General features: G+C 36.3%; 1 protein-coding gene across 1 annotated transcript in view; it reads left to right on the forward strand.

Moving 5' to 3' along the window:
- Nucleotides 1-18,491: 18,491 nt before the first annotated feature.
- Slit2 (slit guidance ligand 2) overlaps nucleotides 18,492-23,171 on the forward strand; it is a gene marked incomplete at its 5' end in the record, with an annotated part of 140,424 nt that continues 135,744 nt past the window's right edge. Inside the window, one exon of the mRNA XM_041643762.1 lies at nucleotides 18,492-18,563. Within this exon, the coding sequence (XP_041499696.1) occupies nucleotides 18,492-18,563 (72 nt within the window). The remainder of the gene's footprint in view (nucleotides 18,564-23,171) is intronic.

Consider the following 23,171-nt stretch of genomic DNA (forward strand, 5'->3'; position numbering starts at 1 on the left):
TCCAGAGTCTTGATTTCACAGTGTAGTCAATCTCTGCCCATGCTGGTATTCTTTGAGCCACAGAATGCTTTCATTTAGGGAATCTGTGAGAGTCTCACACTTCATGCCCTGGATGTCTCATCTTAGGGGTATGTCTGTATAATTTTCCAGAAAAAAAAATGAAAAAGTAAAAAACAAGTCTACAGATTTCCAAATCGTTCCTGAGGTTCTAAGTTGCCAGTTGTCTCTTAGAGTCTCTTCTGTGGTGTAAAGGACTTTTCAGTCCTATGAAAGTTAAGTCAAAGACAAGGTCTGCCATTTACTAATTCTGCAACTTCAGACAAGTGAAGACAGTTGCTATTCCCAGTTTCCCAAAAGGTCCCTGAGAATGCTGAATAGGCTAAATGACACAGGAACTGCAAACCCTGGGTCCAGTGGACACTTGAGAAATGTCATGGCATCTTCTTTAATCTGTCCAGAAGTCCCCATTTTTACAGCAACATCATTCCACTCTCTCATTCATTTTCCATCGGAGATGGGAACCAGCTGCTCAAATCTCTGTGCAAATCATTCCCTGCACTTAAAGTACTTAAGCACACCCTTGCCTGCTTAGCTGCGGGTTAATTCCTTTGACCCTTCTTCTGAGACAGTTGTCAGATGGGAATTTTCACAGTGGTTTTGCTCACTTAAGGCAGCCTTTCTCCCCATGAGAGCAGTGGGAGTGGAAGCAAGGCCTCGCTGAATACAGGGTGCAGTGAGGAGCCTGTTTCTTCATTATTCCATGATAGTCCTTCCTGGTCCTACCGTAAATTTGGGAAAGGATTATTTGTCCGGGTATTAGATAGCACTTCTTCAATGATGCTCATCTGCCCTCAATTCATTTCTACTCAGAAATGTCAAGGAGATCTGAGGAATTGTGCTGTATTTGTCTGCTAAGTGGTAAATAAAGACGGTGAGAAGGACACTGCAAATAGAGGAGGAGTTTGGAAGGAGTCTTTGAAATTGTCTCTGAATTTTCCAAAATGACTGGAAGCCAAGCAAAGCCAAAAACTATTATTTAGAACCAGGCATCAAGTTAGCTCTTTCCCTGCCCTTGAAAAAATAAGTCTGGAAGCTTTAAAAACCACAAAACTTTACAATATCAAAAATTGAAATGTAAGCGTAAATGAAAGGAAATAGGCATGGTGTGAAATATGAAATAGATGATTGCATCAATATGGTCTCTCTGCTTGTTTATCTGTTCAAATAGCTGAATAAATTTCTGATGCATCACATTCTAAACATAATCTCAATTCATATTATACACCATATGCACAGAGAACAAATTGACATCGTTACTGAAATAGATGATTTTCAGAAAGTCCAATCTATAGCTAACTTCTTTTGTTGTAGCAAATTAAATCATGTAGAAATTATAAATTGTAATTTTAGAGAAAATTTATTGTTAATGTTTTACCTAAACAAAGGAAGCACACAAAATAAGCTACACAACCTAGATATAGGGAGAGAAGTGAAAAGAGTAGAAACTTCACAGAGCGGCAGCCTTCATGAATGCTTATCTAAAGGGTGTCTTGCAAAAAGGTCTAATATTATTTGGAAGGACACATTTATGAACAATATCAATTAACTTTCGCTGTTAGTCGCATATTATCCTTCAATTCTGACTTCGCTACATTTATTAACACTCAGAAGTCATTGGGAGAAACTTTGACATCAAGCAGTCTTCCTTGTCACGTAGAGGTAGATACCCTGTCTATGAAGACCCAATGCATACAGGAGGCATTCAAACATCTAATGAGGAAGAAAGATGATTCCCAAACCACATACCTGGGTATCAGATGAACTGATCATGGTCATTCTTACACAGATGTACAGGGTCCAGTTGATTGGTAAATCATGATCACAATAAATTCCACCTACAGAAGCCTGTGCCAGGATTTTCGAATCCACGATCCCATTTGAATCAAAACACACTTTATTGATTTGAAGAGACAAAAACATAAAGTTAACAGGTGTGAAAGCCTCCTAAGATAGTGCAGTGCTCCATGTTTCCTGGAAGACGCAAATTCTGTTTGGCAAAAGCCAAATGGAATGTTCCTCTTTCTGAAAGAGAAGGGCTAAGGAATCAGGCCTGTCTCCTTTCTTCACCAGTAGTTAGGTGAGAAACAACTCTTCATTAGAAGTAAAACTGGAGAAAATCTCCTTTCACTTACAGTAATGTGTTCATCTGCCCACACAACTGTGTGTGTGTGGAGAGAGAAAGGGGGAGGGGGAGAAAGAATTAATGAGAGAGAGAGAGAATATTAATGAAGATGTAAAGATAAATGTAGAGGAATCCATAGGTTTTCCTCAATGAAACAATATAATTGAATCTGAAGCAGGGAAAAGAATTGGTCAAAGGTAATGACTGTTTCCTGGGCTAGCATTTTACCATATCTACCCACACAATCATATTTAGATTGTGGAAAGTATGTGGTCAGTTTCCATCTTTCTTTCTTACCTTGTCATTAATTATCTTTCAAAAGGCTTCAGTCAAGTTAATTAGCACTAAATATTCTATATTTTCTTTAAGTCACCAGTTTTATAGTACTGATAACTCTTTAAACTTCCACAAAGCATAAATATTAGGCATAATTTTCATCTTAGGGATGGGTAAAAAAATAGAGATTACTCCAACTGTGTCAAGAAGCATTTCAGTATTTAATTGTTTATTGAGTTTTGTGCTGAATTGTAAACATTTGTTGCTTCAAAGAAAATTAGGGTAATCCTTTTTCCAAAAGCAGTTAAAGTGGCTGCCTTTCAATAAAGTAACTGTTTATGTTTTGAAGTTACTAATAGTCTATATATGTCCAGGGTCCAACAGAGAGCCAGGTGGACCTACTTGGAAATTTATTAAGATTTATGGTTACTATTTTTATTAATGGGAAACTTTGTCAATAGGAAATTATTGAATATTTTCTTTTAATGGGATTGTTTAAATATTAGAGAAAATGTATTTTATATTATATAGAGGAAATGTTTTTTTATACTTTAATTCTCTTTAAAAGGAGAAAATATCAATGGATTAAAGTACTAAATAAAACAAAAAAAATTACTTGGAATTTAAAAATAGCTGTTTTTTGAACCTAAAACTTAGGGAAAACACATGATGTTTATACCAATATCTTGTGAATAAAAAAACCCCACAGAGCTGGGTGGTGGTGGCGCACACCTTTAATCCCAGTACTCGGGAGGCAGAGGCAGGAGGATCTCTGTGAGTTCGAGGCCAGCCTGGTCTACAAGAGCTAGTTCCAGGACAGGAACCAAAAGCTACGGAGAAACCCTGTCTCGAAAAATCAAAAAAAAAAAAAAAAAACCCACAGAATATATTAAATGTTTCAGATGTATGAGTTTGGTATTATAAGTTACATGGTATATCATGTTAATGTCAGAAAAGCCTATACTAAGTATTAAAACAAAAGGAATGTAGAAAAGTCCCTCATTCCTTCCCTTTACCTACCCCAAAGAACACACATGGATCATTCCACATGTGCAAGGCTATGTACTATTCATGAAAACCATTTGTTTGTTCCATCACAGCCGTGTATTCCTGGCAAAGGAAAACTTTGATCTAGTAATGTATCTAATTTGAAATAGATAACATATTCCAGTAGGGTTTATCTTTATTCTGACTTGAGCTGATTTTTCCAAATTAGAATCATAAGACTTGTGCATTCACAGTATTTTCTAAAAGCATGTATAAATCTAACAATTTCTTTGGAATTACAGTTTCCCCTATATATAAAATGAAAGCAATGCTGTAGTATTTTTCAGTTATGAACTAGTCAGTACTCACTTTGGAACCCATTTTTAGGGGTTGGAGGTTATCCTAAGTTATGGAATTAAAGAAGAAAACGCCATGTTTATACCAAACCATCTGTCTTTAAATAAAGGTAACAATATCCACTTTCATCCAAAATTTAAGAATAGGAACCTTAAAACATATGAGTTTGTGGGTATGTATATGTATAAACAGTGTTTCATACTGCCCTAAAGTATTTCATATGTCTCTCATATTTAAGCCACCCAGAAGCCCAAGGGCAAAAAAAAAAAAAAAAAAAATACTTCTGACCTCCCAGTTCTGCTCTGCTGCCTTCTAGCATCTCTGCAAATCTCTTGGAGTTTGTTCTTCTGTCAACTGCTGTCAAATTCAGTCCCAATGTCCCAATTACTGATGGGATGAACGTGTCTTTTCTCTGTGGGGTAGAAACAGAACACATTTCTCCCAAACCTAAAGTTGCCATTTCTTTGAATTAACCCACTGACATTTACAAGACAATCCAGGCAATCTCTACCCTCTTTCTTTTACAAATGACTTCCTTGTACTGTTTACGCTACTAAAAGAAACCCTATGGGACAGAAAAGGACATATGTAATTGTGCTAAGCTGTATATAGTTTACTGAAGTCGTAGGGAATGAAAACTCTCAAACCTTGGAATTCAATTCTCTTGTTTTATGAACGTAAATGAATGTGTGCCTTAAAAGTGTTTTATCAATAGATGCATCTCACAAAGGTGTACTGACACAGGAGCTACACTCAAATGTGAGTCTTTAATCTGCTGGGGTTAATTATCTGTACAGAATGGCTAAGTATAGCTATGCATAGATCATTTTGCACATGCTACCTTTGTAGCAAATTGATTTAAGTGCCTTTTTGGAATAGTTGTTAGGCTGAATTGATTCAGTGGGCAGTAGATTGGCTTACACTGCAGAATTGTGCTAGAGTTTCTTCTGGCATCCAGATAGGGTTTTAACCAAATGGAAGGGTTGGCGCAGTGCAGTTTTCCATCAACATAAGCTGAGAAATGCTATGATGTCTTTTATTAAAAGGGCTTCAGTAAAGTGTGATGGGTTAGGATGCCTACTGAGAACTGGCACAAGAACAAAACGTTTCAGTGACATTCTAAATTCAAAGTAAATTTTGTCTCACAGAAATGGCTTCACATGGTCTTGGTAGACCTAGGGAAGCCTTCACAGTTAACGACACCACACACAGGGAACTGGGTTTTAAATATACATATGTAAGATATTGGTCTGGCTTCTCCTGAAATCTCTTGCCTCTTTATACACCAATACTAGATGCACCCTGTGTCACTTGAAGTTTTGATGCATATGAAAAGGTTTTGGGGATTCGGAGATTTTGCTGCTTTCTCCAAAAGCCTTCCATATAGACCTCTATTAAAGCATCTCTGTATTCGAGACACTTTGCCTGCTTCTGAAGGTTGCACCTATTATGCATTTAACGTTTTCTGCAACTAGAGCAATATCTCGAAGATGAAACAACCCCTACTGATTACATAAAAGCAATAAAGGGTGCAGTTTCACAGCTCCAGCTCTGGCTCTTCTTTCTCAAATGCACATTGTTCCTATGATAGACCTTACAGATATCTTTGTTCATTTTGAGCCCCTTTTCCCTTTTATTTTAATCTCTCGCTCTGCCATCTTTGTTCTTTCCCTCTAAACTTCTATATAATCCCTGTCACATCTTTGCTTTTCCATGTGTAATTTAATGTGGCTTTCTTCCTTCCTCATAAGTGTGATGTATCTGTACTGAGAAATTCCCTTCATCTCCGACGTCCAGACCTTCTTCAGGTCAGAGTAGATCAAGCAGTAGAGTTGCCAGCTGATCACCTTCATAACCTCTGTTCAAGAAGCCACTATAGTATACAGCCAAATATAGAGGAAGAAGTTATCATCCAGATTTTACTTTTGTGGACAACTATCTCTTGTATGTAATTTCTAAACCACAGTATTGGGAAAATATGACTTTGTATCCCTAAAAATGTTTGCTGGCTTTGTACATCTAATGAAAACATTCATTTAAAATTATATTTCAAAAATTATAAAATGGCTTTTTACATGCAGAACAGCCTAACACACCAGATATAACTTCTGAACTCCTAATGCTTCTTTGTAGTTCAGAAAATGTATATGATGGATTTAAATTTCCTGAATTTAAACTGTATCAATATAACTCAGAGCTTTCTGAATTTTTTAAATATTTTTTGATAAAGGCAATGATATAATTCACAAATATAACACTTAACAATGAAGAAATATGTTTTCTGCTTAGTTCTATATTGTACTGTGGAGGATAGTATTGCTGTGCTAAATTTTACCTGAATTTTATATATACCTCATGGATATACTTTTCCACTTTAAAATGATAATATGCAACATCTACTAAATGTTATCAATGTATAGAGGGCTCTTTGCTGAATATCTCATGCAATATGACAACAGTTCTATGAAACATGTTATACTGATTTCCAAAGTGGCCTTATATGTTTGCACTCCCAATAGCAGTGAAGTGTTCCCCTTACTCCACATCCTCTCCAACATAAGCTGTCATCAGTGGTTTTGATCTTAGCTATTCTGACAAGTGTAAGATGGTGTCTCAGAGTCATTTTAATTTGCATTTCCTTGATGACTAAGGATGTTTAGCAACTCCTTGAATTTCTTTTGGCCATTTGAGATTCTTCTGTTGAGAATTCTATTTAGATATGTACTCCATTTACAAATTGGATTATTTGGTATTTTGATATCTAGTTTCTTGAATTCTTCATATATTTTGGAGATGAGCCCTCTGTTAGATATGGGATTGATGAAGATCTTTTCCATTCTGTAGGCTGTCATTTGTCTTATTTATCATGTCCTTTGCCTTACAGAAACATTTTAGTTCAGCAGGTCCCTTGTATTGACTGTTTGCTCTCAGTGACTGTACTGCTGGTATTATATTTCAGAAGAAGTTTCCTGTGCCCATGCATTCTAGGCTACTTCCCACCTTCTCTTCTGTTAGGTTTAGTGTTCATAGATTTATGTTGAGGTCTTAGATCTACTTGAACTTGAGTTTTGTACATGGTGATAGATAAAGTTATATTTGCAGTCTTCTACATGTGACATCTAGTTATGCCAGCACAATTTGCTGAAGATGCTTTCTTTTTTCCATTGTACAGCTTTGGGTTCTTTGTCAAAAATTAGGTGTGGGTTAATGTCAAGGTCGTCAATCGATTCCATTGGTCCATGTGTCTTTTTCTTTGCCAATATCAAGCTGCTTTTGTGACATTGGCTCTATAGTAGAGTTTGAAGTCGGGGATGGTGATGCCTCCACAAATCAGTATGGTGGTTTCTCAGAAAATTGGAAATCAATCTACCTCAAGACCCAGTGATACTTATCTTGGGCATATAGCCAAAGAATGTTCAATTACATCACAGGGACACTTACTCAACTATGTTCATAACAGCATTATTCATAATAGCCAGAACCTAGAAACAACCTAGACGCCTCTCAACCAAAGAATGAATAATATGGTACATTTACACAATGGAGTTATTACTCAGCTGTAAATGACATCATGAAATTTGCAGGCAAATGTATGAAACTAGAAAAAAAAATAATTCTGAGTGAGGTAACACAGACCCAGAAAGACAAACATGGTATGAACTCACTCATAAGTGGATCTTAGATGTAAAGCAAAGGATACTAGACTACAATCCACAGCTCCAGAGAAGTTACATAATAAGGAGGACCCTAAAATGGACACACAGATTTGCCCTGAGAAGGGGAAATAGATAAGATCTACTGTATAAACTGAGGACAGTGTTAAAGGGGAAGGGGATTGGGGATGTTCGATGAGGTAACAGTATGGTAGAGTTGGGGAATGTATGGTGTGGGAGAGTAAGGAATGAGATAGCTCAATAGAGGGAGTCATATAGAGCGAGGGAGAAACATGATGCAGGAAAATTCCCAGGAATCTACAAGGATGACCCCAGCTAAGACTCTTAGTAATAGTGGAGAAGGTGCATAAACTGGCCTTCTTCTGTAATCAGATTGGTGGCTACCCTAACTGTTATCATGGAATCTTCATCCAGTAACTGATGAAAGCAGATATACAGATCCACATCCAATCACCAAGTCGAGCTATCCAAGTCCAGTCAAAGAGAGGGAAGAAGGATATTATGAGTAAGGGATACGAGTCATAATCATAACAGAGAAGCCTGATGTGGGATTCCCCTCTGTATGCTGTGAATCTGTTTTATTACCATTGGTTAATAAAGAGAGCCCTTTGGCCAACAACTCAAGATTTAACTGATATAACTTAGGTTTCACTTTTTAGTATACATTGTCTCCTCCATTATGAGTTGGCTCCATTTAAAATCATTTCACATATGTATGGATATTAGGAAGCTTCTACATGTTCCCATATAGATTTTCGAAAGGCCTTTAGTGTTAGTTGTTCATGTCTGTATTCCCGTCTATGTCATACCTCCCCATTTCTAGGCCCTGCCCTCCCATATTCCTCCTGCCTCACTGTGAGTGGAAGTTTAAAGAGGCTGTATTCTTTGCCAACATGAGTAGGAAAAGAGATATGAATTTTTATGACAGGAGTCCATATGTGAGTTTCAATGTTATAATTTGAGAGACATGACTTGTGATACATGATGCATTCTCTGCTGTATTTGCTGGAAGAAATGTGTCCTGTATACCTACTCTGTACAACAAGACTTAACATAAAAATGCAATAATTTTGCCCTTCATAAATGGAATTTCCTCTACTTCCTTTGTAAACAGTTCCTCTGTAGAGAATTCTCAACCAAAAAAGAAAACAATAATTGGGAAATCATTAAAATTTCAAACTTCTCTTGAAATTTCAAACTTCTCTTATGAAAATCCATTTGCCTGTGACCTTTGGGATAATCTATGCTTACCCAGTTGTTCTGAGCATGGGACTGATCTCTGTTGGATTAATGCAAACATCCACACATTATTATCTGAAGCTTGTATTTCTTCGGCACATAGTGAGTTATTTGGAACTCCATATATATGAAAATATTTTCTATGATATATGATTTTATTAAATATGTTAATAAAAAGATCATCCTTGAGTAAACAATACATATAGACTTCAGGAATTTACATCATCATGATATTTACAGGTTGGCATATTTATTTTCCACCAAGAGTTATATTTTTTGCCTACCCAAAGTTTTAAAATGTGGATAAATATTCACCTATCTTTTCTCAGTTGTTTCTAGAGTAGTTTGTGCAATTTCAGATTTATGATATTCCTCATCAGTCTCTGAGAGAGGTTAAACAGTGGAGGAAAATAAAATTACCAGTAATTAAATTTACAGGCAGCTTTGCCATCTAAAGCAAATTTATTACTTCATAGTGAAATATAGTTAGAACACTTTCACATAAAGTGGATCCATTTTTACATGATATAGGTATTATACATTGCCTTTTCAATTTATATAATTAAAATGATATCATTGGACTCCGAGGTTAATGGGATACTCCACTGAGAACCATACATTGTGGGCAATAAAATAGTGCAGCGTTGCCGTGTTGGCTATTTCCTGAAGAGCTGATGCAGTAATTCAGCAGCAGTAGATCACACTGTCCCTTTAAAAATCCTCAGACATACTGAATGTAAGGAAGAAATGGAACCAAAAGTTATCCTTAATTTATAAAAATAAAAACCCTCTATAAAGAGATCGATAAAGAGTGCTGAGAATGAATAAATTGGAAAATTCTTTTTTTTTTTTCTTACCCCACTGTTTCTCCTTTTCAGAGTATGCTACATTCAAGTGAGGCTTCTAAGAGTGTCATGCCCCCCAATCCCAGCCCATGGGAGCTTGGGGAAGCTCATTTCCATGAATTAAGGATAGTCTTTATTATATGGCAATTCCACTAGTATTTGGGCTTTAGAGTGGTATTCTGTTCCCGCCCCCCAAAAAAATTCAGACTACTAAAATGACTCAGAGTAAAGCGCTTGCCATGGAAGCCTATTGATTGGAGTAGGACTCTTGAGACTGAGATGAGAAAGCAAGAACCCACTCCCACACACAGTGGCACATGTAAACGACATCAAACAAATAAATTTAAAAACAAAAAAAAATAGAAAAGAATGTCATTCAGGATATAAATGATCAGCCAAATACTAATTTTTTTTCTTCTGAGCATAAAAGATGAAAATCTAGGAATAGAGGGAAGACTCAGTTGTTAAGAGCATTTGTGTCTACTCTTGTCATAGAACTAGAGACATGCTCATACATGTGTACACACACTCAAATACTGAAATTACTATGAAATAAAATAATGGAGCCGGGCAGTGGTGGCACATGCCTTTAATCCCAGCACTCAGAAGGCAGAGGCAGGCAGATCTTTGTGATTCCGAGGCCAAACTGGTCTACAGAGCTAGTTCCAGGACAGGCTCCAAAGCTACAGAGAAACCCTGTCTCGAAAAATAAATAAATATGGAAAATGATGAAATTTTCTTATGATAATTTCTTATGCTCTACAAAAGCATACACATATACATGTATATATGTATGTGTGTATACATATATGTAGTTTAAATAAGTAAAAAATTTGATGTGTAAATAGTATCTAAATAATATAGTTGAAGTCTACTAATTTTTCCCCTTTGAGGTCCATTTTCATGCCATGTTTTCCTATATTATTTATGAAACATTAATTTCAAGGTATATTATGAGTGAACAGAAATCTTCTGTTGAAAACTTTTAAAACTGTCTAAGAGTGGGTGAAATATTTTTTCCTGGATGAAGCATACCAATTAGTTATCCAACAACAATTTATGAAAACATACATACAAGTAACATTTTATAAACTGATCAGGTTGTATTGAGGAAAATGCATACATACACATGCATGTACCCACATATTTCTTTATGTATGTATGTCATCATAAAAATCTCTTCATTCTTCATGTGTGTGTGTGTGTGTGTGTGTGTGTGTGTGTGTGTAAAATGAGTTCCCTTTTTCTGAAAGAAATAAAGTATTTTAATGCTCTTTGTATGAGATTCACAATTCTATATATTAGACTGAATAAAAGCATTGAAGTCAATTTTCCATTTGTAATACAAAGTACTTACTCTGACACAATCATTTTAGTTAAATAACATTTTGTTGCTGATCTCATTAAAGACATTTGGATAATGATAAGAATATCTTCCCCATATGTGAAGTAACAAAAAAGTAAGTACATTTTACTTTTACTTTGAAGAAGTAGAAAATGAAATATTTATTCAGTGTTTTGTATGGAAGATATCAAGTACCTTTTAAATAAGGAATCTACTTGAGAACATAAATGCCAGTGAGTGTAATAGTAGCTTTTTCTCACTTCTTACATGAAGTGTCAACACATGAGCTACCAATTGTGACATGATAGATTTTAATTATTTATTATAAGGAACCAGACTGCAAAAACAGAAGCCTACTCCAGCATTCAGGCATTTCGAAGAAAAAGTTTGATAGAGAATAAGAATAACTAAGGAAACATTGCATGTGAGCCTTCTAGCAGAGGGAAACATTTGCATAAGACTAGCAGTAAAAACGAATGAAAACTGGGAAACCTTTCCATTGGACTAGAAGAGAAAAATGAATGAAAAACTGATTACCCAGATATCGCAGGGATATATGTATGAACTTAACATCCACAGCAAATGTTGTTGACTAAAGTCAACCATCCACAAACATACCAAGAGGCGTGAAAGTGTGTTTTCATTAATAGTTTGAAACATTTTAGGTGTTTTTATTGATCAGTGCTCTCGAGGGTCACTCTACCCTCTATGATTTACGTTAATCTATGCTTTCTGAGGGCAGTCTACACAAATCTTATTCTTTAATGTCTAATACCTAATAGTCCAAATGCTAGAGGACTAACAACTTAAGTGACCAGTGGAGAGGCAAAGCTTAAGACTTATAGTGTCTTCAGATGTGGAGAATGGGTGAGTAAGTTCACATGTTTACATGGAATATTTAGAATTAGCTCTTGTAGACCAGGCTGGTCTCAAACTCACAGCAACCCGCCTTCCTCTGCTGGGATTAAAGAAAGGCAAGTGCCATCACCACCTGGCTAGTACTAACCTTTCTTCATGGGAACCTTGATACAACAGAGTTCAATGGATTTTCTAGAGGCTATAAATCAGGAATCAAAGAACTTTAGTACATTGACCAAGATCATGTAGTCATGCAATTTCTAAACAGTAGAGCCATGATTTCTTTGAGAAACCCACCAAAAAACACCACAGTTTATAGTCACACTTCCTGAGTCAGAGATATTTTCAGACCACTGCAGATCTCTAAGTGCTCAGATGTGACAAGAAACCCAACTTATTCTATAAACCTGGGTCACCGTGTCAGTTGCTCTGATGTGACAAGAAACCCAGTTTATTCTATAAACGTGGGTCACCATGTCAGTTGCTCCTCTCTAAAAAACACACAAGAGGTGTATTTTGTCTTTGTCTTAGGCACTAATTTGAAGCTCCCTTCCCTGATGCCTTTGTCTGATTAAGTGTTGCCTTCTGAAATATTCTTGGAAAGATTGTTATCAATAGGGAAACATTGTTTGGTATCTAATTTTGTAGAGAAAGCTTACAAAGTTTTTATACTTTGAATATTTCATTATTTAAAGTTGCTATCGTGGCTGTAAGAATTTTATAATGGTAAATACGCTTTTAAAGTGGTCTGTTGGAGGTAGGAGATGACTTCATGTTTAAGAGTGCATAGAACTCTTCTAGAGAACCACAGTTTGGTTCCTAGTGCTCACAACAAGTAGGTCACAGCTGATTGTAACTTCAGTTCTAGGAAGGATATGGGACCTCTAACCTCTGAAGAAACTAGTACTCAAATGCATATACTCAAACACAAACCAATAATTATGACTCACAAAAATAAATCTTAGAAAAGAGTGGATGTAGTAATACTGCATGTGAATGGTAGTGATATTGCACAATAGTGATAGGCTACTAAATCTCAGGTTTATTGTACTCTAAAATATGGTAGATTTCAGGATATATATAGATTTATAAAACCACAAAGTGGCCTTTATTTTCTCATCTTCCTTTATATGGTATGCATATTTGGCTTGATTTAATGGTTTTACTCACTGTTGTTTTTCTATTGATATTTATGCCTTTGATTTTATGCATATACACAAACACCATACATGTAATCCCAAATTAACAAGACCCTTAGAGACAGCATTTGCTAGAGATGTTTCAATAGAATGCTCACACGGGTTCCAAGGGCATTGGTCATAATAGTTCGCTGGCACTCTTATGAAGGCATAGATTTTTTGATATCTGTGCTACAGATTCTATTTAATATAACTGGCTTGAAACGGAGGGTCTTTGTTTTTATTGTATTTGCTGCTGGCTTGTTTGTTTGTTTTGCAAGAAGCACTTTTGAATGGCCCTTGGTCCACAAAATGGAACCACTATCCAAGGGACTGAAGAACAATGCCAGATAGCTCTCTGACTGCTGAAGCCTCTTACATAAGGCATGTGGGAGTGGTCAAGAGTATGAGCTATGGGGAGCAACTGAGTCAAGTACAAATCCTCTCTCTATTTCATGCTAGCAGAATGACTTCAGGTTAGTAATGTAACCTTTGTAAACCTCAGTTTACCTGAGATTACATCCTGATGTGTTTATAAGTAGAATTAAGGAAACCAAAAGAGTGTTGACTAGCTGAGAACAGCCATAAACAACCATAAACAATCATAAACAGCATTAACATAATGTTTATGTTAGTATTGACTATTACTTGTTTAATACATCCTAGGATATATACTTTTTCACACTTAGGTATCAGTAGACTCACAAATGTCACTGGGAGAGTATAGAATCCTTCCATGACACTTGATTTAGCATGAATTACTAGCAAAATATGTGTTAGAAATTAGAAGAAAAGAGATCTCTATGACTAGTGTGCTCACTAGAATCATGTTCGCTGGGTATTCCAAGTTGCTAGAGAGGCAAAGTCCAAATAAAGGATAAAGGATGAATTAAAAGCACAAGATTTGTGTGTCATGCTTTGAGACACACATAGAGCCATAGCAGGAATGCTTTGAACTAAATCATGATGGGGAATTGCCAGGAATCCCCAAAGAGGCCAGTATATCTGAAATGGAGTAGGTGAGAGAAAAAATAGATGTCAAAAGCATGTGTTAAATAATCTCTTTGGGGAGAGTTGTGTATCTTTGTGATGTTTTGAGCTTCTCTTTGTATTGGATCAAGATACTTGAGAGTTTGTGTCTAAGAAGCAGAAATCATAGGAACGCAGAAGTAGCAGTTGAGATTTACTTGCAGGCTATTAAGACAGGCTATTCCACTGGAGGTCAAGATAACAGAAAGGCAGACAACGAATTCTGTAAATACTATGAGCTGGATGAAGGTTTGGCAATAGTTCGGCATGGGATATATAAGATCCCCAAAGGCCTGAGCCTGTGTAAGGATAGTGCCCCTAAACTGGGATGAGTAAAACTTCAGGACAATGTACCTGGATATAATTTCATTTTTTGATATAATGTTTATATAGGGTTGGGGTACTTTAAAAGTGTTCATAAATCAAGACAAGGAGAAGAAATTGAGTCATTTAAAAATGAGGATGGCTGGCCATCCACGAATACCCTATCAGTGGTCAGGGAAGAGAGTGGAGAAGGAGGGAAGGCTGGACCGAAGGCAATGTAGTTGTGTGGGGAAGAGCTGCGCATAGTAGAAGGATGAGGTTTCAGTGCGAAAGCCAGGGTTCTGCTATGGTTTTGTGTGTACCCCCTGCAGGGTGGTTTTTTTTTTTTTGTATGCACATTGAAAACATGCGCAGTGCTTTCTGCTGCAATCATGTGACTCTCCCCTCCCTACGGAGGCTAGATTCTATTAGGAATGGACTTTACAGTCCTTTAAACCTCCCTGAGACTTTTAAGAAAATGAACAAGCTTTTCTTTTTTCAAGAATTTCAAAAGAATTCAAAGCTGAAGAAATGACTCAGAGGTAAGGAACACTGGTTGGTCTTGCAGAGAGAAGACCCAAGTTTGGTTCCCAGCACCACACAGCAGCTCCCAACCATCTGTGAGTCCTGTTTGTGGACCCTTCCCCCTCTTCTTTGCTCTATGAGTAACAAGCATGCATATGGGGCACATGCATAGGTGAAGGCAAAACATTCATATGCATACAATTTAAAAGAAAAGCATTTCAGTATTTTAAAAATTCCCAAGAAATGTTACATCACGACTGAGATTTCAGTTATCTCCAAACTGGTTCATCGTCTGGTCTCAGCTTCCCAGGACCCGGCATAGCAGTAACACACTTGCTTTTCTTGGTTTACCATTTTGTGTCCCTTCTGCTCAAAATCTTCAAGTGATTGAAAATTCTGCTGAGATGATAGTCACCTTACCTTACATCAAATACCTTCCAACTGGAACCAACTTCAAATTGTACTGCCTAATGTTCTCCTTTAAAAGATACCTCCAGCGCTGGACTCTAGCCGACTCTTGTAGGCACTGCCTGGCCCTTCTATTCCCATTAGCTCTGCCTGCTTTGAAATTCAATTTCCAGATTAATCTTCCTAAAAATCAAGCCCAATCAAGTCATTTCTCTGCTCTCAACCAGATTTTTACACTCTATTGCCTGGTGATATAATTACAAATTTTCTCCCAGTGTAGCTCCATCCCACTCACTCAGTAGTTCTGACTCATTGTGCTTATTCTACACAGCTCATAGAGCAATAGACTGCAATTAGGGCTGCCTCTTTGTGCCTTCATTGATCTTCAAGGGGTAGAGCAGATCCAGTGAGGTCAAATAGCTGGTTTCTAATGTCAGTATGCATGCAACCAACATCTCTATGGTACTTTTATATTTAGCTATTTATTGCATCTTCTTTACTTGATTTTAAATTTTGTAGAAACAGGACAATAACTTCACTCAATTCTTTAACCTCGCCTAACATACTATCTGAAACTTCACATTTAGTGGAGAGTAAGTAAATAAACATGACTGAAAACCATATGGAAGAACTAGGAACTGTCATTAATATATAGCCTAATTTTCATCATTGTACAAATTACATAAGACAAAGCCCAGCATGGGTTAAAAAAGCCTTCTCTGAGTTCATAAATTCAGGAAGAGTGTAACAAAGTGAATTTAGTAAGCATTGTTAGAATTCTTGGCTTAATGTTTATCTGCATTTCTTATCTGTTTAAAAATTAGTCTTGCCATGTTGCACTGATAATATTTTCATAATTTCTCTCCTACAAAACACTCCTCTCCTATACAATTAAAATAATAATGACTGTTTTATATGATGATCTTGGTGATAAGAGCACTGAATGATACATTCTTTTTGAAGCACCAACTATTGCTTATGTCAGGTTCCTTCTTTCCAGGTGAACAGGCCTCATTCTTCAAAAGGGACCTGGAATCTGCAATTAAAGCTGCCTGACAGATTGGACTGGGCACTCATGCTTAGAATCCATTCCATGCTCAGGAGCTATCTATCTAGGGGAACAGCTACACTCAGCCATCATGAGCCTCTTGGTCTTTCTTAGGCTTAGGGAAAGGAAAGATTGGTGACTATTAGCCAAAGGAAGCTTTTCTATGATCTAGGGATCTGTCATGGGTAATCAATAAAATTCAGGAGTGATATCCCTCCTAAAGTGCCGCCTGCCACCGTAATGTTTCTTTGAACCATCTAAAGCAGCTCTACCATTGTTGTCCCTCTGGAGGTAGCTGAGAGTCTGGAACGCCAGCCGAACCAAGACTAATGGGAGGAAGGGACCCTAGTTATAGAGATTAGAAGGGCGCAGAGGCTAGAAAAAACTCAAGAACTGGAATAATTATTTTCATTATGTATATGGTCTCAGAAGTATTTCTCGTTTGAGAAGTGGAAAGGGGACTGATTTGAAGAAGTGCAACAGTCAGGGACAGCAGGGTAAGAACAGTCATTTTCAGCAAGCAGGATAGGTTCATTTTTGCTTGAATTCCTTCTTTTTTTTTTCTCTTCATTCCATGCTACTTTCAGGTTTTTCTTCCTCAGAAATCTCTTTGTTCTGTGGCCTCCTCTGAACAAATCTTCTGCCATCAATACTTTAAAAATATATATTGCTAAACATTCTAAACTTGAGGTAATTTTGAAAGGAAGGAAAGAAGTCAGCCCTAATCAATGGCCAGCAGGAGAAGTCAGCGCGTTTTAAGGAAATGCAGTTTTACTGCTCTTAAAGAGGTACTGGAATTATTGAAAGCAGTAATGAGCTGCATTGCCCTAGATGCGCTTCCTACATAAGCACAAACGTGTAAATTTACTCTTGGAAGTATAATAGGAGCTTTTGATTGTTTTTCTTCTCCTCCGTCTTTCTTCTTTGTCTTCATTTTTTTTTTCCTTTGCTGAAGGCCTTCTGTCATCAAGTAACTAACATTTACCTCTTTACAAATTGCTTAGCAAACAGTTTTCACTTGAACATTAAGCATATTGAGATATGAACTCAAATCTCATTTTGTTTAAAAGTCGGCGCTAATGAGGTCAGGACCACACACTAAATCTCTGTATCAGCCAGTCGTGTCCTCTTCTCTCTTGTGTGGCTAGAAGCATGTGAGTGATGAGCTCTGCTCACAGGCAGCTTGGAGGGAGAGAGTGTGGACCAACCTGTTCAATGTGCATCCACATGGAGGAAAACAGCTGGGTTCGTCATCTGCTGTGCATCTTTGGTCAGTAGCTTCAGCTTTCTTTGTGAGAATGGGATACCTCCGAATTTGAGTCGCATCATTGGCATTTTAATAGTTTGCTTGATATTTCAACTTCTTGCTGTCTACTCATGTGAATAGAACCCAGAAGGCAGTTTTCTATTTCTAGTGGTGTATCTTTTAATTGTATGTATTTGTACTTTATGTGATAATGCTGTTAATACCGTCTAAGCTGTGAGATTTGTCTTAGAATTGACTCTGAACTCTTGGAAGGGAACATAATGATCCTTTTTACGATGAGTGTTTTCTTTTTCTCCCAAACCTTTTATTTTAAGACAGAGGGAGCTTTTTTCCTAGATTGAAATGTATTTCTTAATGAAATTAAGATGTAAAAATAGACACTAAATTTATGATTATAACAAATTTGGGGGAGGCTTCAAATCAAGCTTCTATTAATATTTCATTCAGAAACTTCATTTTATTGTTTAATGAGAGCTGCCATGTTCCATTTTTAATATGATTAAAATTGCTATGTAAGCTTAATTATGTGCTCTGACTACAGCCATCCTTAGTATGTGCTCTGAGTACCGTCATCCTTCTCCAGGAAGCTAAGTACAACAGTGATTTCAAACAGACATTAAGTTCTAAAGCTTCAGAGTCTCCTAAAATTCAGTTATGAAAAATCAATTACTTTTCTTAATGAAATAGTTCATATATTTTGTATAAAATTATGCTTACCTTTAAATCAAAATACCATGTTTTATGATAGAATATAGATTAAAGATACTTAATTTAAACTTTAACATGCATTAGAATTACAAATTATGTGTTTAGGTACTTGCTTTGCATTTGACTGTCGTTTTCCTTTTAAGGGGTGGTATTTGTTTTTTTTTGTGGAATAATTTTGTTTTTCCATTATTTATCATGTTGATTATACTAAGCATAAAGTATGATTTCATAATCTTATCACCCTTTCTTTTGTTATTTTTAGTGATCTCAGTGAAAATCAAATTCAAGCAATTCCAAGGAAGGCTTTCCGTGGGGCAGTTGACATTAAAAATCTGTGAGTATATATGCACATCTTAATTTACAGTTCTTTATAAATTATAATCTGTTTTAGATCAGGTTTACATTTTTAATTATCAGAAAAATTAAATACTGATGTAATTTTCTTGTTATTTTTAAGATCTTCCAAAACCAACGTAATTTTTTTTCTGTTTGTACAGATGTTTGGCAACTCAAGTCATTATAAAATTTATTTTAAAATACTCTGATTAGTGTTTTATAATTTTCAAAGTATGAAATGGTATTATGATGTGTTGTTTTTATCACTTTTTCCTAGAGTCCTCCCTTGTTCCCTTTGCAGTTTCTGTCAGGGTATGCTAAAATTCAACATATAAACAGGTTTATTTTCTTTTGGAAATAGATAATATTTTTCAGATAAAGATAAAGATGGCTCAGAACCTCAGCTCTTTCTGGAGTTTTTAGATGTTAGAGGTGTAAAAATGATAAATTCATCTTTTTTGTGTGAATTTTTCTCACATCTTTTCCCTCCTATCTTTGAAGGACTGTGTGAATAGCCACCCTTAATAAGAAGAAAAAGGAAAAGAAAAAACATATTTCTTTATTTTCCTTGATAAATCTTTAATCTAGTTTCTTTCTTGGTGTTTAAGTTCCTATGGCTCTCATGCTACCTGTGAGATATAAGCTCTCCGTGGCAAACCTAATATTGTCAATATATATCTTTATCAATTTCAAAATACCACGTTAGTCTTTTAAAATGACTTTTCAGTTTACTTCACATGTTGAGGGTTCAAATGTTTTCCATAGCTATTGCAATACCTTGGAATGTGGGGGTGAAGAGCCCTTGGGTGCCAAGATTAACTCTTACAAGCCAATATTTCTTAGCTAGTCATAAACAGGGCAGGCAATTTTTCAAGAATTAACTTATATTCAGAATTCTCCATGGGAGAATTCAGTTCCATTTTTCTTTAGTAGTGAAAGTGAGACAGATGTTGTCCTTTGTCAAAGAAGACAAGTGTTGATAAAGCCACAGATTTTGGCCTTTACATTTCCCCAGTAGAAATGTGTTTTTCTTTATCGTGTATCTGTGCTTTCTGAGTGCCCAAGTAATAACAGAAAAGTACAGCTTTATGGTTATAAATAGACAAAGCCATTAACATTGTGACGGTGGTGATTTTTTATGTGCACTTAGACAAAAAAGGTTTTTTTCCTGCTTTCTTTCTCTCTTTACTAGCTGGGACTTTGAGAACATTTAAGTCGGCTCGCCAACACAGGGGGATCCAATCTGTCTCAGTGCATTATGTGTGGATATGATATTACTTAAGAATTCATAGATGTACGCTCAAGTTGCAGTGGCTACAACTGGCCACCCTGCAGTATGTTACTTGTAACCTCACAGTGGGGCTGCCATTAAGCACTTAGTACAACTGCATTTAACTATTCTTCAGGTATTCAAAGAATTCAAGTCACCAACTGTATGTTCCTATGAGGAAGTCTACATTTAAGACTACTGACCCATCCCAGGGGATTTTTTTAAAAACATGTTTTCTTCATTTAACTGAAAAGCAAGTCCAGAGATTAAGTGGAAAGTGAGAGAGTAAGCTGGCTGCCGTGTGAAATGGGAGTTTTCATGATTCCCCTGCATACACTACTGAATTTTCTCAAGTTCACAGACTTACATATACTGTACCGTGAAGGTAGGATAACAGACTGAGACACTTTTCCTGTAATTTGAATTCATGCACATGAACAATCATCCAACTCCTCTTGTCCTTTAGTACTTAATTTCACAAACTGACTACTAGTTACTTGGGTTTGTTGTGGTTATTAGGCAAATGAGGTGCAAAAGAACTTTAAACCACTAAAATGCTAGGAAACTGTAGTGTTATGTTTCATTATACAATTATCCAGTGAGTAACTCCTAAACTTATCCGTGAATAAATTGCTCACACAGGGGACAGACTAGTAGAAGATGAAATATATTTCCGTATTAGAATTTAATTAAAAGATTATTTAAACATGCATATGATTCCTGTGAGTCAGTTAGATGCAGAACTTCAAAATGAAAAAAAAAAGTACATACAAACATTAAATGAACATACAACAAAAACAAGATTTATGAAGTAGAGATCGCATGCTATAGGGATTCAGGGAGGAACAACTTCATAGTATTATGAAAAAATGTTAGAATAAAAGAATATAGGGAGAAATTTAAGCTATTATCTCATGTGTAGGTGAACAGTAGATAGCAAATTGAGGAAAAACATGCTATCAAAATCAAAATGCAATGGAGTTTTGGTCTGTTTTCTGTGCGTAAGAAATGGAATGTGACTTTTTTTACATGAAGCAGTGATGAGGCGTGGGAGGTGCTGGCTGACAGCTTCCTCACAGAGTCAGCTTTGGACATGCATGTTTCTGTGGAAGAAAGGAAGCATAAGGGATGGTATAGACCTCAATGGTAACGCTAAAATAATAAGAAGCAAATGACTCCTATTCTCACCATCTTCCATGAACTAATGCAAAAGGAAAGCGTGTTTGATCAGCTCAAATAGCTAGAAGAGACTTCAGGGTTCAAAAATATTTCAAACTGTATTTTCAAAAATCATTCTCATTTCATGGGGCAGAGTTTAAAGTTTAGGGTTTTTTTTTTCCCTTTCAACCAAAGGCAGCAAATCTCCTAATTTCTAAGTATAAAATTTAGCTTGCAGTATTAGTAAACTGCTAGTCCCAGCCATCCATGAGTCAGCATCAGACTTTTGATGGTGACTTTAGTACTCCTTGGGAGAGAGAACAGTGTTTTGTCACCTTTACTGTGCTCCAGTAAGGCTAAGTGAGATTTGTTAATGGGACTTCATGACACCACCACTCAAGCCGCCACTGTCCTATGGGCTCCCAGTACTCTCTAGGTAAAAATGGGACAATTACCTGTGAGATCCTATGTGCCTGTGTGTTTACTCCTAAGTTGATTGTCTTTCATGGTGTTACAATCATAGCTGCACAACTATTCACAGGTTAAAAGAGGGAAAAGAGGTAGAGCAGCAGGCATCTGTGCGGAGCAGAGCCAAGACCCAGCTTCCTGGAGAGCTATCTGCCATCCTACCGTGCCCTAGTCTAGCAAATTTTCCAGACCTGCCACTTCAGAGCCTAATGTGAAGCAGTTTCCATTCCTACAGGATTTCTGGTGACAGCACTTGGTTTACTCTTGAGGTCTGGCTAAACATGCTCTAGGCGGCATCCTGACAATATAAAATTGATGCTGTGGAAATGTTGCAAATTACTACATTTTATTTCCCTTCCCCCAGGCAAGCCCCACTTAAACTATTTCAGACAGATGAACATTCATCTTGGTCTTAAGCATCTCAGGGGAGAACTAGCAGTAACTTTTTTGCTATCTCGCTTTATTTCATAGCTGGATTAAAATACTTTTCGTATTTTTTTAATTTATTTATTTATTAAGGATTTCTGCCTCCTCCCCGCTTTTTTTGTTGTGTCTTTCTATACTGCACGCGCCCCCATGCCAGCCACAGCTTCTATCGATTTCTTTTTTTCTTGACATTTTAGACACTCAAATATTATGAAAACAAAATTGTAATACAATATCAACAAAATAATTGCATTTCCAACAGCTTCCAGCAGCAGTGTTTATGGAATCTCCATTTGTGGTATTAAAGTCTCAAACTGTGAACTATTAATGGCCTGCTTTCACCAAAGGATGATTCTTCAAAAAACTAACTAATGCTTACAGAAGTTTTTATTAGAGTCTTTGTATGCGTAATTAGTAGATTAATGCTGAAGTGGTGAAACTTTGCTGCCCCTTAATCATACAGCATACATTATATTTTTTTCAAGCACTTGGTTAGGTATTTCCACTTACGCTTATCCTCTTAAAGAATATTCCAATCTAATTTGGCCTTATTTTTGCGACTTGTTTGTTTCCTTTTACTTCGTGTGATTTGTCTTCAGGTATATCTTAAGCATCTTTTATTTTATATGGAAACAGCTAGCCCCAATTCTATTTGCTCTGGAACTTAAGTAAAAAGAAGTATCAAAAAAAAAGCTTAGAATCGAAACAAGTTACAGTCAGTCACATCACAAAGCTCATATTAGTTTACTATTATACATATTAGATTACTCTCTTTACGGCTATGGGGATAAATACTGAACATAACTGAATGCCTGTAAGAATTATTTTAGGTCTGTGTAAAGGGAACTGCACACCTGCTTTTTCCTTCTTTGCTTCTGCTATTTATCTTCAAGATTAGTCTGTGATTTTCATCCTACACACTTCCCTGTCTATATCCTCTTCCTGTTAGCTTGTGTCTTTCCAGTCCCAATTATCCTACAGGTATGAATTTTACTCTCTTTTTCTAAGAAAAAAAATCATTGTTGACAAAATAACAGCTTTCCTTACATGAAAATACACCATGATTTTTATGGGCACTGAAGAAAACATTAATATAATTTCATGTGCATTAATCTATAGACAGGTATATAATTTACAGAATGATGCAGCATGATTTTCTTAAAGCAGTTCATGGTATTATTTAGATAATAAATATGCATTAACATGACATTTTGGGGAAAAATAGTCCAATTTGTGACGCATGGTTTATTGACAATAAGAGAATTTGACAAACAGAAAAGAGAA

This window comes from Microtus oregoni, unplaced genomic scaffold, assembly GCF_018167655.1.
Source record: "Microtus oregoni isolate MIOR12 unplaced genomic scaffold, Mior012 000090F_ref0000504, whole genome shotgun sequence".
Classification (NCBI taxonomy): domain Eukaryota; kingdom Metazoa; phylum Chordata; class Mammalia; order Rodentia; family Cricetidae; genus Microtus; species Microtus oregoni.